Source organism: Phocoena sinus, chromosome 15, assembly GCF_008692025.1.
Source record: "Phocoena sinus isolate mPhoSin1 chromosome 15, mPhoSin1.pri, whole genome shotgun sequence".
Taxonomy (NCBI): domain Eukaryota; kingdom Metazoa; phylum Chordata; class Mammalia; order Artiodactyla; family Phocoenidae; genus Phocoena; species Phocoena sinus.
Genome location: NC_045777.1, coordinates 61,668,962 through 61,685,522, shown reverse-complemented (window position 1 = coordinate 61,685,522; position 16,561 = coordinate 61,668,962). Strand labels below are relative to the sequence as shown.

General features: G+C 40.1%; 1 protein-coding gene across 5 annotated transcripts in view; it reads right to left on the bottom strand.

Moving 5' to 3' along the window:
- The window catches only part of MRTFB (myocardin related transcription factor B), a 201,739-nt gene that overhangs the window by 67,190 nt on the left and 117,988 nt on the right, over window positions 1-16,561 (bottom strand). Inside the window, exon 1 of one of the 5 annotated variants that reach the window (XM_032605709.1) lies at window positions 8,508-8,827. The exons of the other annotated variants lie outside the window; for them this stretch is intronic. Within the exon in view, the coding sequence (XP_032461600.1) occupies window positions 8,508-8,628 (121 nt within the window). The 5' untranslated portion in view covers window positions 8,629-8,827. Of the gene's footprint in view, window positions 1-8,507; window positions 8,828-16,561 lie in introns of those variants that run through there. 5 annotated transcript variants of the gene reach the window in all.

The following is a 16,561-nucleotide window of genomic DNA, read 5'->3' as shown; positions in this document are numbered from 1 at the left end:
TAAGCACTCTCATAGATGATAAAAAGTAGCAACCGAAGATGACAGACTTTTGGTTGTATTTTCAGGGGTCTGATTTGCCAATTATAAAATAAGGTTCTTCTTCAAGTAATTTAAAATAATGAAATGCAAAGAGGCCAAAAATAAAATGGTGGTTTGTCCTATAAGAGCCATGCTATCTGCGCTCATTAAGCAAACTCCCGTCAACACTCCTGTCTGAAGCAAAAGCAGAGTTAACACAGTATGCACATAAATCTAAACCTCTGATACTACCGAGCGCAAAGGGCATTCTGATCAGGAATTTTTATATTATGATTATTTTCCATTTAGGAAAAGGAGAGACAACATTAAGTTAATTTAAAAAAAACTGTGCAAATCAGTGTTTGAAAGTTAGGTCTTAGACTACCTAGGAAATACTGCCTTTCATCCAATATCAGAAAGTCTACTGCATCCTTTGATGTCCACTCGGGTGAGGGGTGTGGGGGAAGAGGCAGGTGATACAAACTGTGGAATTCTAAACCACTCTCCCTTGCTGGTAGGGAGGTCACAGTCAAGAATGCAGCATTTACCCTATATCAGGAATTAAAGAGCAAAAATGAAGTAAAAACTAAAAATGCTAGCAGTCCAGGCTAATGCACTGTAGGTTTCCTGCATTAATCTGCACCATGAGGTCAGGAAGACAATGTTTTCAACGTTCAGCCCTTGGAAATTTACAGGTACTTTGATAACTCTCTGGTTGGCTGCTGCTTCTGTTTCCATGGAAACAGGCTGCTAAAAATGGGCCATGTTTCTTTAAACTGATCATACCTTCACACAAATTCCCCTCTCCTTTTTGTCAAAAGTTGGAATGAATTAAGTATGCCTCTCATGGTATGACAATGTGATGTCAAGCCAGGGGACCTGGTACAGAATGGCAGGGACAACGTTAGCCTGTGGCAGACATACAGAAAGATATTATACATACCTATGTGCATCTAAAAAAATCTCACTTGGTTAAAACGCAGTGGAAATAAATTACACAGTGGAATAAATTGAAGTATAACACAAATAATAGGCACTGCAAAAGTAAAATCATCCACTTAAGTGCCTGATCACCAGCAATGTAAAGAGGTTTAAAAAAAACTTGATTTGTTTTTTCAGACAATTAATTTTTAATCTGTAGGACCATGCTGTTTCTATACCTGAATGTCTAGATTTCTTAACCCTCCATGTTTCCAAAAGAAGATAATGTTTATTTTTCTTATTTGGGGGGTAATCAAAAAGTCTATGTTTCACTGCTGCATTAGAATTTCAGTGTGCAGCCATAGGCAGAGGTGCTGACACTTTTTTTTTTTAATCTTTATTGGAGTATAATTGCTTTACAGTGTTGTGTTAGTTTCTGCTGTATAACAAAGTGAATCAGCTATACGTATACATATATCCCCATATCCCCTCCCTCTTGTGTCTCCCTCCCACCCTCCCTATCCCATCCCTCTAGGTGGTCACAAAGCACCGAGCTGATCTCCCTGTGCTATGCAGCTGCTTCCCACTAGCTATCAGTTTTACATTTGGTAATGTATATATGTCCATGCCACTCTCTGACTTCATCCCAGCTTCCCCTTCCCCACTGTGTCCTCAAGTCTCTTCTCTACATCTGTGTCTTTATTCCTGCCCTGCCACTAGGTTTATCAGTACCGTTTTTTTTAGATCCCATATATGTGTGTTGTGCTGACAGCTTAAAGCTCTTTCCTAATCCCTCTAAATTGGGAAAATGTACGCTGCATAAAAGATTCTGAAATGCCTTAGGGTAAATTCCGAAGGCAGCTTCTCTGGATAAAAAGACAATTAACAATGAAACAGGAAAATAGTGGAATATTATTTACCTCCAGTTTTTCCCAGAATAGTAAGGACATGCTACTCTCTTGAGGTCATTTGATCCTGGCTCAGTATCCTCGTTTTTCTTCCCATTTTGTGGATTCAGGAATGGGACATACACACACACACACACACAGAGTTGACTCTTGAACAACATGGCTTTGAACTGCACAGGTCCACTTACACGTGGACTTTTTTTTCAATAAATACAGTATCTGTATTTTCATTTTACACATCTTTAACTAAGTGGGGGGAAAGTTTGTGTTTGATTAGAGATCACGATATGTGGAATCAAAAGAATTAGGGTCTGAGTCCTGATTCTACCCAGACCATTTTGGTTTCCTGCCCTTGGTTGAGTCATCTGTCAATTCCTTTGTTTCTGAGGCAGAGAGAACAGTACTCAGATTTCTGACTGCGCACGGCAGGGGGGTGGGAGGCTGGCGCCCTTAACTCCCACGTTGTTCAACGTTATATATGTATACCTACAAACACATGTGCCAATTTGCCCACAAAAACATAAGGAGAACAGAGAACTTGTGACACAACTTGTGTGCAATCCTAATGTCAGAGCAACTGTGCGTGATGATGCAGATCAAAGGATGAGCTGCAGTTGTTCAGGCCAATCGGGTGGGGATGGGGTGGGGATGGGTGGGCAGGGAGAGGCGTTCTGGGAGAGAACAGCTGCGGAGAGAGAGAAGTAGCACAGAGGCAGGGCCTCACTTGCTGAAGGCGGCCAGAGTGTAGGCGGAGATCAGCTGGGCAGCTCTATCTCTACTTGAGTAAAGATTCCTGTTGAGATTCTATTTGAGGAAGGGGACCTGGATAAGGGTGGGGCTGTGGTGAAACAGTGCTGTTGAGAAATGAAATATTTTTGAGGTAGGATTGACAGATTCGATAACCACATTTGGTGACAGGCTATGAGAAGGTCAAGGAAGGTATCAGGGATCACTCCCATTTTGGGTTCCTGCCGTGAGCTGATGGGGGGACGGAGGTGCCACTGACGGAGAGACAGGAAGCCCCGGAGGAATGTGTTTCATGGGAAGAAGTAAGGGGCCTACTGGAGCCGTCAGGGATGTAGATGACCGTGCAGGTCTGAAGCACAAGAGAGACGCCTGGCGCTCAGTCTGTGATCCTCACTCATTTGGACTAAAGCAGATAGAGGTTTCTTCTGCTATGTCTTTTATGTGTGTATGTATTTTAACTTCTAAATTATCATTCAGTTTCCCACTCTGCAGGCTGTGAGCTCCCTGAATGCCACTGCTTATAGAGGTTTACAACCTCTAGAATGATGCTGTGGAGAAGCACTCAAATTTCTGCCAAATAAAATGATTTCCAATAAAAAGTTAAATTACATAATTTCATCTCAAAGGCAGCATATACCCATTTTTAAAAGACGCTGAATTACATCTGGGAAAAAGAATCTTCTACTTTTTCCTTCATACCTGTATGTTATTTGAATTTATTTTAAGGACCGTATCGTACACTTCAAATTTATTTTTTAAAAACCCATTAATTTAGCAATACCTCACTTGTACAACACTTTCAGTTATGTAGAACACTGGCAGAAAACAAAGAAAGAAGAAATTCCCAAAGAAATAAAAATAGATGCTGCAAAGTTCACGTGCTTTACTTACAGAAGAAGGCTCGGTAGCATTCTCTATTTTAACTGCTTATTTGTCTGCTTCTCCCAGTATGACTCAATAAATTTTAATTGAATTAACAACACAATCAGGATTCCACTATTACATTTTGTTTATTTGTTGCTTAGTTGGAAGATTAGAAGCAGCAGGTCAGAAAAGCGAAGAGCAGCCGAACGTGGCAGATGACAAAAATCAAATAATAAACAATGATTCTAGTAATCTAGTAATGATCTAGGGATCATTCTGTGCATGGGCAAACGGTTTTATACACCTCAACAATGACTTAAGGGACCAATGCATTACATTTTGGGTTAGCCATTAATTTATAATTGAATTTTAAATTATATCTGAAGGTAATAGTTCAAACTATATTGTTTAAGAAGGCAGAGAGGGGTATAATATTCTTCAAAAACTTATTGCATAATAGTAATGTATCTTTGAGATGCAGGGCACTGGGAGTGAGGTATAAAAATCATCCAAACAATGACAGTATCTCCAAGAAATATTATGGTCTAATAGTGAAGATAGTACAGACACATAGTACAGACACATACCACAGTAGCAAAAGGTGACATGCCATAAAAAGATGCAGAGCCAGTTACTGGGAGTATATGATAGAGAAGAAATTATTTTTAGTTGATAGGATCAGGTGACTTTCTTTAGGAAGTGGCACAGGGACTGGGTTTTAAGAGACTCTGGACCTGCAAAGCTGGGGTGAGCAGCTTTCCAAGAGAACGTCCAGCAGTGATGGAAATGGTTTATAATCTGCATGGTTCTATACAGAAGCCACTAACCAGGTGTGGCGTCTGAGTAACTGAAATGTGGAGAATGTGGCTGAGGAGGTAAATTTTAAAAACTTTTACTTCATTTTTAATGATTTTAAACGTAAATCTGAACAGCCATACGAGGCTCATGGACAGTGCAGGTAGAGTATGTATGAGATAATTGGTCACTTAGAAAAGTTTTGGTGCTTTAATAAAGGTATTTATTTAGTCTATTTTCCCTAGGTTGAACTGCTCAGAATATCTCAGACAAATGTGCATTTTTTCCATACACAGATCTCCTATAGCCATGTCCCAGCGCACCCCATTAACCCACTCCACTGTCTATGATGCAGTCTGCCACAAACTTTCACATGCTTTATCACAACTGTTACTAGCCAGTCTACGACAGAATTGGAAATGTGGTTCCCCAAAACAGTAGCTCTTCTCCCCACCAGCCACAGCTGAGCCACACAATAAAAAGAGCCCAGATCCCCGAGTCATTTCTTAGAGGACGGCTGACTAGGATAGCTGCCCAATCCACCTGGGACTATGTTTTGAGCAAGAAATGCGCTTTGATTGGTTAAAACACTGAGTTTGGGGGTTGTTTGTTAGAGCAGGTAGTTTAGTCAAAGTAATTAATACACAAGCCAGTTTTCTTTCTTTGGTGTTTCATTTTCACCATTAGAGAGCTCCGTATATCGAACATCAATTTTTCCTCTTTAAATTGATTTGCTACCATTTTGTCTTGGATAAATATGGGATACAACTAGCTGGTAGCACTGGCATTATGATTCATTATCTCAAGTAACGCTTCATATTAAACCACTTATCTGAATTAAACATCTCAATTTATTTGATTTTTCCCCTCAAGTTTCATGATTATTAATTTGTAAGTTGTCAAGTCAGTGATGTGTAATATCCTTTAGTTGTTAGAACCAGAAATTAAATTTAAATCTCATCTGTGATGAGCCCTATTAAAAAATGTTCTAAACCTTTTGTGGATAAGTCAAAAGGTGAGATTCCCTACTGCTGCTTTGACAAAAGAAACCAGTCTAAGGAAAATGTTCTATTTTGAAGTTGATCAGAATTCATGACATTTGTTGCCATTTCTCACCTGAAGCAGAAAATAATTAAATTCTCCAACTATATATGTGGGTTGGTATTTATCAAAAAGTTTATATAAGCATTAACAAAACTGTGAGGAGATATGCTTTATTATCCAAAGAATTCTCTGGTATGTGGTGACAACTTTTCACAGGCGGTTGACACTTGGAACATTTTTCCCTTAAACTTTCAACAGGTATTACTAAATTTTCTTGCTAAGGTGTCACATAAACTTTGAAACCTATGATTATCTGCTTACAAAATCTGTTTTTCCCCCTAATAATAATTTCAGCTAATTAGCACTGTCAACAATGACAGGAATTCTAAAGTGTCCCCAAAGAAGCAAGAACGAGAGCAACTACTTGAGAAGCAGAGGTCGACCTCCCACCCCTCGCAGCAGACACCATCACAAACGCCAGAGACCTGGCTGTGTCACTACGATTAGAATGGAATGGACCCAAATCTATTCCTCCTTCATTACCTGAAAACTTTTGATTCAGACACTGCCACAAATGAGTGGAACATCAAATATTATTTATGTGAAAGGTAGTATTTTAAATTAGTATCTCTTAACACGAGGCATAAACCACAGACATGACTAAATAGTCAGAAATTTGTCTTTTGACAAGATAGCATAGGATCTAATTAGACTCTGGGGCATTTTAGTGTTTGAACATTGCTGCCGTATCAATAAGCTTTCACAGATTAATAAAACTGACATATGACCCAGGACCTAGCAGCAGAAGAAGCTCAGCAGTGGCCTGTCCCAAGAGTCTGATAAGGTCACCGCTGGTGCTCATCTGCAGGCAGTGACTGTGACACACTGAATTCCAGGAGTTCAACCCTGCAAAGGAACGTAGTCATTTTCAGAGGACACCAAGGAAAAAAAGTAGCTTTCTGCAAAATTTCTCCTATTTTTTCTGTTCTAATTAAACTCAGGTCTAATCCTCTTTCGGTGTCACTACCTTTGAGGTACAGATCACCTTTGATATCTCTCTTTTTTTTTTCCCCCTCAGCCCTATCGCTAGCAAAAAATAAGTAGAAATACAGTCTGTTGAGACAGAAAGCGAAGCCTAGTTCAGTGCAACTGTGGTGAGGTAGATGAATTTTATCATCCAGTCATTTCCGTGGAGTGTTTAAAAATATGAAAGTTCTCTCCCTGTACACCTCTTTATACTGATGAATTTACATGACAGTAAGATATGTAAGTACTTCTCTACTTTGCCAATATACACAAGATTTTAAAAATTAAATTTTAAATAAAAAGGAAAAGTAACAAAGGGTTAAAAAAATTAGAAGAGGGGTGGCAAACTGGCATGAAACTGGGTATCTCATAAAGACACTATGAAGTAGGTATTGTTTATCTTCATTGTACAAAGGAGGAAATTAAGGCTCAGAGCAGTGAACTTGTCTAGGGTCACAGAGCTAGAAAGTGGGATTTGATCCTAAGTATATCTCACTCCAGAGTCCATGCTCTTGCTTTGTGACATTATACTACAGCACATGTATAAATTCAAAGCATGGTCACAACTGTTAGGGAAAGAATCGATACATTACGTAATCATCTCAAGGCAGTTTTGCTGTTCCTGTTGATAATTCTCCTACCCTGTTTTTATATTTTTAATTCTTGCTCTCTACACTCCTTATCATACTGTTGTTGTAACATCTTTTTATTTCTCCAATTGCATTTTCCTCCACTTTTCCCGGTTTTTCAAGTAGCGTAAAAATTGTTAAAAATTTGTGATGTTAATAGGAGCTTAACACTAGAACTTGACTTAAATGATACATAGATAATCCCCTTTTTAAGTTACGGATTTAAAAAAATTAAGTTCTCCTCAGTGAGTCTCTAGAACATGCCCTAGAAGCTCTACCGGTGTTGATTTTACGACAGTCTACAAGAAGATCTGCAGCGCACAAGCGGGGGCAGCCCCGCTGTCTGGTTCCTGGCAGCACCTATTGATACTTCATTGTGTGTCCTTTGTTTCCATCTACATGTTTTTTTCAACCAGTACCCAAAAGAAGTTCAACTCCAATAAGAAAACAACTATCGTTCCTTCTTCTTATTGTTTAAATATGCAACAATCCGTCACCACATTCTCCTTTTCTAAATGTATGAAAAAGAAAAGAAGGAATATCATTTTGGAAGAAGCTCAGACTGCTGCTTGGGCAGATGACTATATTTACTGTCTGGGTCTGCAGAAGACGAGGAAGAGCCAGTGGAGAGGTGAGGGGGCAGCTGATGGTTATTGTGGGGAGTTTTCCTCCCAAAAACACTAGAAAATCAAATTTCAAATTAAACAAGCATCGAGAGGGGTGACTTTCATATCTCAAATTCAGAAAAAACTTATTCTCTGAAGATTCTGAATTTCTTACTCCATGGCCCCTGGTCTCCAGCTGCTGTATGTAGTAAAGCACACTGGGCACTGGTCTTGCCTCACTTCAGTGTACCAGGACACAGGACAGCAGTGCCCAGAACTTTGGACATTTTCTTAAATCAGTCAGGGAGGTACCTGCGTGGTGGCCACTAACAATCACTGACAGCATTCTTAAGCTTACTCTTTGCTTTGTTAAAAAACCACAAAACTACGCAATGTGCCTAAAAAACAAAACAAAATGATGGTGCAATGTGCATTATAACCAATTAAACCAATCATTTAAAGATACAATTAAGAAAGAGCTAGCTACCTTCCTGCTTTTAAACAATAAAAACCATAAACATGTTAACTGGAAAAAGAAATCATTTCCCTGGAACTACGTGTTCGTCAATGTAGAAGAAGCAGGGTTCTGCATAACACTGAAAAGGAAATGGCCTCTCCTAAAGTGAGGTGGGGGGAAGCAAAAAAATTAGAGGACATGAGAAAATCGACAAAACGAACCTGGCAGGATTTCACCGAAATGAGGACTGGCTTCGTTAAGTCCCCTTACTCTATCAGTTACTGCCACCTCCCTGGAGTCCTATCAGTGAATGAATCTTCAGAAAGGGCTACCAAGAACAGCATTAAGCTTTCATTTCAAAGAACTTAGAGCGTGTAAGGTACGTGAGTGCAGAGAGAGCAGACACACGGCATGGGAAGCAGACACACACGCTCAGCCTGGTTGATGAGAGTATGAATTTGGCAGTTCTGCCCCTGTCCACAGACAGACTGACCTTCCTTGAGACTTTTCTGGTTGCTCCCTTCAAGGCATTCCTTTTCTTTTAGTGGCTCGAAATCGCCAGCAGCTAAAATCTCCGGGAAGCCCTGTTGCTGCTTCTTGGAGCTATCGATCATGGTGAGAGGCTTCTGGAGACAGGCAGCATCAAGCAAGGGAAAAACTCAGTCTGCCAAACAGCAGAGGCCAGCGCTCGGAATCCTCTGGTCCCGGGGTCCTGGGTGGCTTCTCACAACACCCCGATCACTGGGCAAGTCTGTCTTCAAGCAGCTGAAGGAGCCGTTACCCTTTAGTTGCCAGCTGGACCTGCGAACTGACTCCTGCTGCTGGAAGCCCGAAACTCTCTCCCACGTTGGGAGGCAGAGGCACGGAAGCACGATGGTGCTGAAATCCCACCCCTTTTCCCAGCCAGCCCAGCTTCCCCCGCACTGGGGACTTCAATCTGCAGTTTGATGGTCCGCGTCATCTGACAAACACTGACTCAAGCAGTTAAAAATAAATCCTCTAGTTGTTAAAAGACAAGACTTTGCTGATACCTAAGAAGACAAATTGCTGCCTGTGGTCTCTCTCTGGCTCTCTACAAACACAGCCACAGGCTGTGGAAATACTTTCTATCAGCCAGCCAAGCACATCCATTACTCATTAAGTTCTCCAGCTAAACAAACGGCGGTCTAAAGCACCCAAAGGAAGAGGGTCTTATCTCAGCAGAGGCACCACACTGAATAAACATGTTACTAGCATATCTGGATAAAAACAGAAGCATGTCACCACCACACTGCTTTCGTGGTGTGCTTTTCGCCGTTGCCGGCTCTCCCAGCCACAGCCGGTTCTCTCGGTCACAGGGAATGACCGTAACTGCAGCTTTCTGCCTTCGCCAATGCAGACCCGGGCGGCAGTTTTCCTTTGTGCCACTAGTCGGCCGAGAGAGTTAACATCGCCATGATTGTGCTAAGGAAGAAAATCTCCTCCCCTGTATTAAAGGCAGACACTGAGAGCTTCTAGTTCATAACAGGTTCCACCAGCAAGCAGCCAAGTTTAATTTCACATGAGCTATCAACGGGCACCGTTCCCCCAGGTCACTGGCTGCCCACTAGGCACAGGGACGCTGCCCGAAGGAAATGTGCAGGTAAGGCAACTCCAGGCAAAGTGGAAATGCCTGCTTTCATACACACCAAACATCTATCTGTCTACAGCTGTAGCCAAAAGAATCTGATTTTCATGGTTTGAAGTATGCTCCTTTGCAAAGAGGTCCCATAAAACCCATTAGAGGTTGTAAGCGCAGGAGACTGAATCCTCCCTCCATGAGAGATCTGCTTTTGCTTTGTTCACTTTTTAAATAATCAACATCTAACAGAGTGCCTGGAATATTAGGGAGTTCTCAACAAATACTTGTTGCATGACTAAGTGAATGAATGAAAGCAGAAGATAACACTCAGAGCTCTTCTTTTGATAATACTCAGAGTTCTAAAGAAGTCCTAGGTCAGTGACCAAGAGTCACTAATTTTTAGATGAACAGCTATGTGTTCTTTAAAGGAAGCACATTTTCTCTTTAAAAGAAAATACACACATACACTTTGAATGTGCATGTGACATGATCCTTTTGTAGGATAGAGAAAGGCTTACATTTTTACAGCCAGAAAAATCAATATTCTCTTCAACATATAACAGAGATGGGGGACTGGATGAAGATTCTTTCCTTTGTCCCTGGTTCCAAGGCTGGTGTGCACTAAATCTGTGCTGTTCTAGAAAGATAGTTATCTATCCTTCTCCAGCATCTCTCAAGAATGGGATTACACAACACATGACATGCTTCTTGTCAACTGAAATTCCTTCTGAGGCAATTTAAGTCCATCGTTGGTAGTCTAAACCCCTGCAGGAACAAACTGCGACGACCTTAACACACTTCTCAAAAAATGCCCTCAAATGCTCTGCTACTATTTCTGATCCTAAGGCCTCCATTCTTCTAAATTAACTGTTCCTACACCTTTAAAGGAGTAAGAAAAAACCCCATCATTTTCTGCGGACATTCTTTGGGTCGGTCTGCCGAAAGTTTTGCCAAGTTTATCTCATTTAACCCCTAACAGCCCTCTGTGATCACTATGATTATTTGTACATTCTAGACATTTTACAGACCAAGACCAAAGTTACAGAGCTTGTAAGCAGCAGATCTGGAATTCAACCAACATCTTAGTTCTCCAAAGCCCACATCTTTTTTCTATGGCGTTGCAATGCCTGCTGTCTTCTAAAACATGCTCCATTTCCACGCTTTAGTTTGATCTTGGGACAGGTTTAAGAGCAGAGACCATTACTTTCATTGCCTTCAGGTAATTCTACTCCTGGTGAGGGAGAAGGAAGGCAACGTAATCATACTAGAGTGCTTTTATGAAAGCAATTTAACTTTTCCTGAAATAATAACAACAGCAGCCAACTTTGTTTAGTGCTCTAAACAAAGTTGTGGTGCACAACACCGTCTAAGTGCTCTTCATGGTTTGAAGAAGTGGTATGGTATCTCATTTATTCTGTTGACAGACCTGTGAGTTCAGTGTTGTTATCCTAATTTACAGATGAGAAAACTGAGGCACAGGAAAATCAAATATTTTGTCAGAGATCACACATCTCATAAGTGGTGGCCAGGATTCCAAACAGGCAGCTTGGTTCCAGAGCCTACATTTTTAATTGCTTTGCAAAAAGAACAACAAAAACAATAAACCCCAACATTCTCCTTTTCAGGATGTTGTTTATAAAATTGTACCCAATTTTTGGGCCACAAGTTTAGAAACCTAAGTAGATACAGAGCTACACCATCCATTTAAAAATTCTTTATTGGCCATGTGTATGTGTGTGTGTGTTTGGTATGTCAAAAAGTAATACAATTCTCTTTTAAGGATCCTCTGTAGTCTTATTATTTTTGTTTCTAATAAATATAAAAGATCTCAATAAGGAAACATTTTCTGGCTGTAGATTTATATGAAAAGTCTTGCCTTTGTAGTTTTGAAAGGGAATAATAATTTCTCTAGTGGTGAATATGCCTAAAAGAACATTTATTTTGCTATTTAAAAAATTCTGAAATAATTTCAAATTCAAAAAGCCTTTTTCCCCCGAACCATCTGCGAGAAGGCTCTGACACGATACCTCTTTACCCTAAGTGCTCTGGTTTATAATTCCTACAAACAAGGCTATTCTCCCACGTAACTGCAATATGACCATCAATATCATGAAACTAACACTGATATATCATTGCCACCTAATCCACAGACTCCATTCAAGTTCTACCAGTTGTCCCGACAACATCCTTTATAGCAGAAGGACCCAAACCAGAATCACATATGGCACCGAGTTTTCAAGTCTCTTTAGTTTTCTTCCATCTTGAACAGTTAGTTCCTCAGTCTTTCTTGATATTTCTTTCCTTGACTCTGGAAGATTACAGGCTGGTTACTTGGTAGAATTACTCTCAGTTTGAGTTCGTTTGATGTGTCTTCATGATTACATACCAGTCGTGGCAGGAATATTTTTGGCAGGAATACCACAGAAGCAATGTAGTGTGTTCTTTGCATCCCATCAGGTGGTGCACAAATTCAATTTGTCTCATAGCTGATGATGTTTATTTTAATTTATTAAAATGGTATTGGCCAGGTTTCTTCACTGCAAAGTTAATTTTTCTCTTTGTAATTAATTATTTCATGGGGCTGAGTTATTTATTACTAGAATGACTCCAAATGATGATTTTGAAAATTCTATCATTCCTTCTACATTTATTGTAGAAGCACATCCTTCTACACATCATTCCTTCTACATTTATTGTAGAAGCACATCCTTTTATTGTAAAAGCACATTTATTGTAGTGGCACATCCTACTGTAAGAAAAAGTTCTCTTTATTCAGTTTATGTTATCTATTTATATCAGCATGGACTCACGACTCCTACTTCTTTCAATGGGTTATAACATGTTCCTATCATTATTTATTTTGATGCTCAAAAATAATTCAAATAATTCCAGGTTTGGCCAGTGGGAATCCCTTTGAGCTGGCTTCAGCGTCTTATTGTTCTGAGCACTTTGAGCACTTTCTTACTTTTTGGCATAAGATGTTCCAGGCTCACCGTTTACTTTTCCTGCTCTGTTGAGAAACCAAGCTAGGTGTGCTCAATGCTATTCGGGTGTCACTGTTCCCAGGCCTCTTCTGTAGTCAGAGGTAGGAAATATGTGTGAGTTTATGTCTCTGTGTGTGTAAACACAAACATATTTACGTCTCTCACTATTAACAATGTAAATACAGACCTATATTTAAGTATGTACATCTGTATTTATGTATATTGAAAACCATGAGTTCACCCCAATGCCTCCAATTCCAGTCCAACCCCACAGGGTCATTCTCAGTTTCTTTCTTTTCTATATTTGTAAACTCCTCCTCCTATAGTGAGAATCTTGTCCCGTGGTCTCTGCCACCCCACTCATGGATACCCCGTCCACCCCATTACTGTCACTGCTGTGGCCAAACCCAAGGCAGATATCTGCTCACCCACTGGCTCTGAAGCGTGGCACTGGACTGCTGCCCCCACTCCCACGGGGCAGCTGCCTTGCTCAGCCCCACATAATGTCTCTTGGATTGAATTAGGGCTGGAGGGAGGAAGGAGACCTGCCTTCTCTCCTGGTAGGAGAAGCCCACAGTTATCATGTGAACTGCTTTCCGGTAGGTCTGCCCTTGTTCCTTATGTGCTACATCATCTTCAGTGGCACTTGGCTCTATTGTCACGAGTGGCGTTTAACGTCAAATGATAGGTGATTAAATTCACTTTGGCTCTGATAAATATGCTTCCACAGTGTTTGTGTCTACACTCAAAAGAGCTGTTTTAGTATGAAAAAGAGTACCATAAATCAAGTCAATTTTCCCACTACCCCAAGCATAGATATTTAATAAGCGTGAGAAAAACTGTATGGCTTGGAGACTAGGAACAATCCAAGAAAGGCCTCAGGGAATCAGAACAGAAACAAACATGGCTCAAGGGAACTACACAAAAACCTGGCAGAGTCAATATACGTTTACAAAACTGCTGGCAAGAAAGACTATCATTGTGATGGTGCTATGCTTCAATAAGGAAAAACCTGAGGATGTTACCAACTGGGCAATGTTCCGCCAACGTAAAAATATTCAAAAATAATGAATAAAAGTAATAAATAAAATAATTAGTAACAGAATGCAAAGAGACTGCTAAATACCAAGTACTGTTTGTACTTCTCCTGCAGCATTCTGGACCTCGGGATTGAGGAAGATGCCCTTTTCTTTTTGCCTTCCACCTCTGGGTGCTTTGGAACAGGTCCTCAGGTGAACATTCACTGAAGAAGATGCCGGCACTCTGGGGCTTCCTTCACACAGTCTGAGCACAGTATTACAACATTTATGGAGTCATAGTCAGTCAGATTTAGGGAGAAAAATTTCAGTCCAGGTTACACCTAAATTTTTTTCCTAAGGGTGTCATATTTTCAGTAAAATACATATTTGATCCTTAATTTTCTCCTTTTTAACATTACAAATGCCACTATAAAATATATCTTTAGACAATTACTAAATGGTATGGTAAATTCCAATAATTTCATAATTATTAAGCCCAGTTTGATAATATTGATAATTTAAAATATTTTTTGTAAACAAGGACAAGTACAGAGTGCTATTTGTGAAATCAGACAGCATATCTTAAAAGTCCTTCATTTTTACCACTGTTTAAATACATGGATATTGAATAGTACTGCAGATATAAAGAGACTATGGAAACGACTGTTTCATGAGGAGGGATACATTTTTCTAACACTTCTAAGGTAAGATTTTGAAAGAATATCAATGATTTGAGCAACTAAGTATTATAGCATAACTGAACACTACAACAGGGCCAAACAGCCTGATAGTTTCGTTTGTAATCTGTGCTTATCATAATCTTTCATCCTAGAATGCAGCCATGACCGGCATGGAGGCACTTCCCTCCTGTATTTGCCTTATCCTGTCTGAAGATGTGAACGGCAACCCTGGCAAGGTTTTTCAGGACTGAATTTGGACCATTAACACTTCGCTGATTAACCTCTGCTTACACTGAGGGGAGAGAACTTCCTTTGGGGCGGGGCAACCAGTGGGTGAGGCAGAGGACATGTTTCCTAGCTCTTCCTCAGGCGGGTCCTCACGTGACAATGGCACCACTCAATCGCAGCATTCTGACGGCATCTCAGTTACTGGTGTCCTTTGTCTTCTCCCCCCAACCCCAGATCTTTAGTACGGATAATCAAGAGACGAGAGGATATACTTTATCAGCTTTGAGAAAGTCATCCAAATCCTTTCTCTACTTCTAAGCCTGAGAGTTACTTATAAATGTATAAACACAGACAACTGGCTGGAAGATTTACAACCAAGAGCCTTCCCTAGATTATATTTCTTCAAAGCAGACTTCCTTGAATTCTGAGTTATGGACTATAAGGGAGAATGAAATGACTACAGCTTTGAGGGTTTAGCATAGATGGGAGGAGTGACACGTTAAGAGGATGGAGTCCCAGCGAAGACTGGAAGGCACATCATCCAGTTACGACCAGTCTGATGCTGAGGTCAGCGCCTGTAACAAGGAAACTGACTACCATAGTGTTTCTCACCCTTTTTAATATAATTTTTTAAATCACTTTCCATGAAATTTTAGTATCACAGATTTACTGTATGTATTTATGTACTCTATGTATATCTGTACATTATACATTAAAAAGATTTCTTTGCCTATACCCCAAGAGCCAATTTTCATTCCTATTGAGAATGCTTAATTTACAAGAGGGAAAGCCAGTATTTCCTATTTTGTTGAGGAAAAAAATAATAAGATAATAAGAAAGAACTGTATGTAGGAAACCCTCAATGAGAAAATAACAAATGTTCACCATCTGTGATAATGGCTTTTAGATCACAAGTAAATTTAGCAGGATCTTGAGGATCTTTCTGACCCTCAGCAGCTCTGAGGGAAACACGTATCGATATTTGTTTTGTTAAAAAAGAAAGTGCAGCTCAGCTACGAAATGATGCGTTTTCAAGTCGCTCTGCTGGTGAACACATATCCTTAATCCTGGTTTTCTCACTCCAACATTCTTTTCACCAAAAGCAAAAGCCTGTGGGTTATTTTTTTTCCTGTTTACTAAATTGACATGTGATTTTCAGAGGCATGTATTTAAGAAAAATTGGTAAGTTAATTTCAGGGGGATGTAAGATCACAGATGGATTTTATGAAGGTTAGAGCCAGGATGGTTTTGTGGAAGGAATACAACTTCAGGGTTAAACATAATTCGGTTGTGAGAGCTATGAGGTCTTGGAAAAGTGGCAACATCTTTGTGTCATGGCTGCCTCATCTACAGCAGTGCATTAACGATAACAACAGCAGTAGCTGTTTTCTGTGATTATAAAAATCAGGAAAAAATGCATATAAAATTCCTAGGACAGGCACAACTGGCACTCCCCAAACAGTGGAGTCTGTCGGGGCTCATTTCTGGAATGATCTCCTTTGTCTGTCTCCCCCATGGCTGCTTGTCTGCTAGGTTTGCGGTTTCTCCGGCAAGACATATACACACAGACATAAGTGCAGACCACCACACTAACCACCACACCACACGCATTCTGTTTTCCAACCCCACCCTCTGAGGCTGCAGCGGGGTACAGATAAAGTTCATCATTTTTTGGTTTGGCACTTAACACCTTCTGGTGTCTTTCTACTACTTGAGATTTCATGTATTAGATTAAATCTGAAATTTTTATACTCGCAGAGAACCCTGCTGATACTTTTTCACTTAACTGGAATAATGAAATAGAAAAACCGCCCCAGGTGACTAATCACAGCCAAGTAGTCAGCCATGGGCTCTGAGAACTGGGTAGAACAAACCCGAGGACATACTTTCAGGAATCCAAGGATGGCTTCTTGGATGAGTTCTTTGTGGAAAATTTTAAAATTTCGTGTTTTCATTTTGTTAACCTTGAAAAATGAATCAAGTGTTGCCATATAAGAATGCAAAGTAAAGAGAGCTGGACCTTGTGGTGATGACAT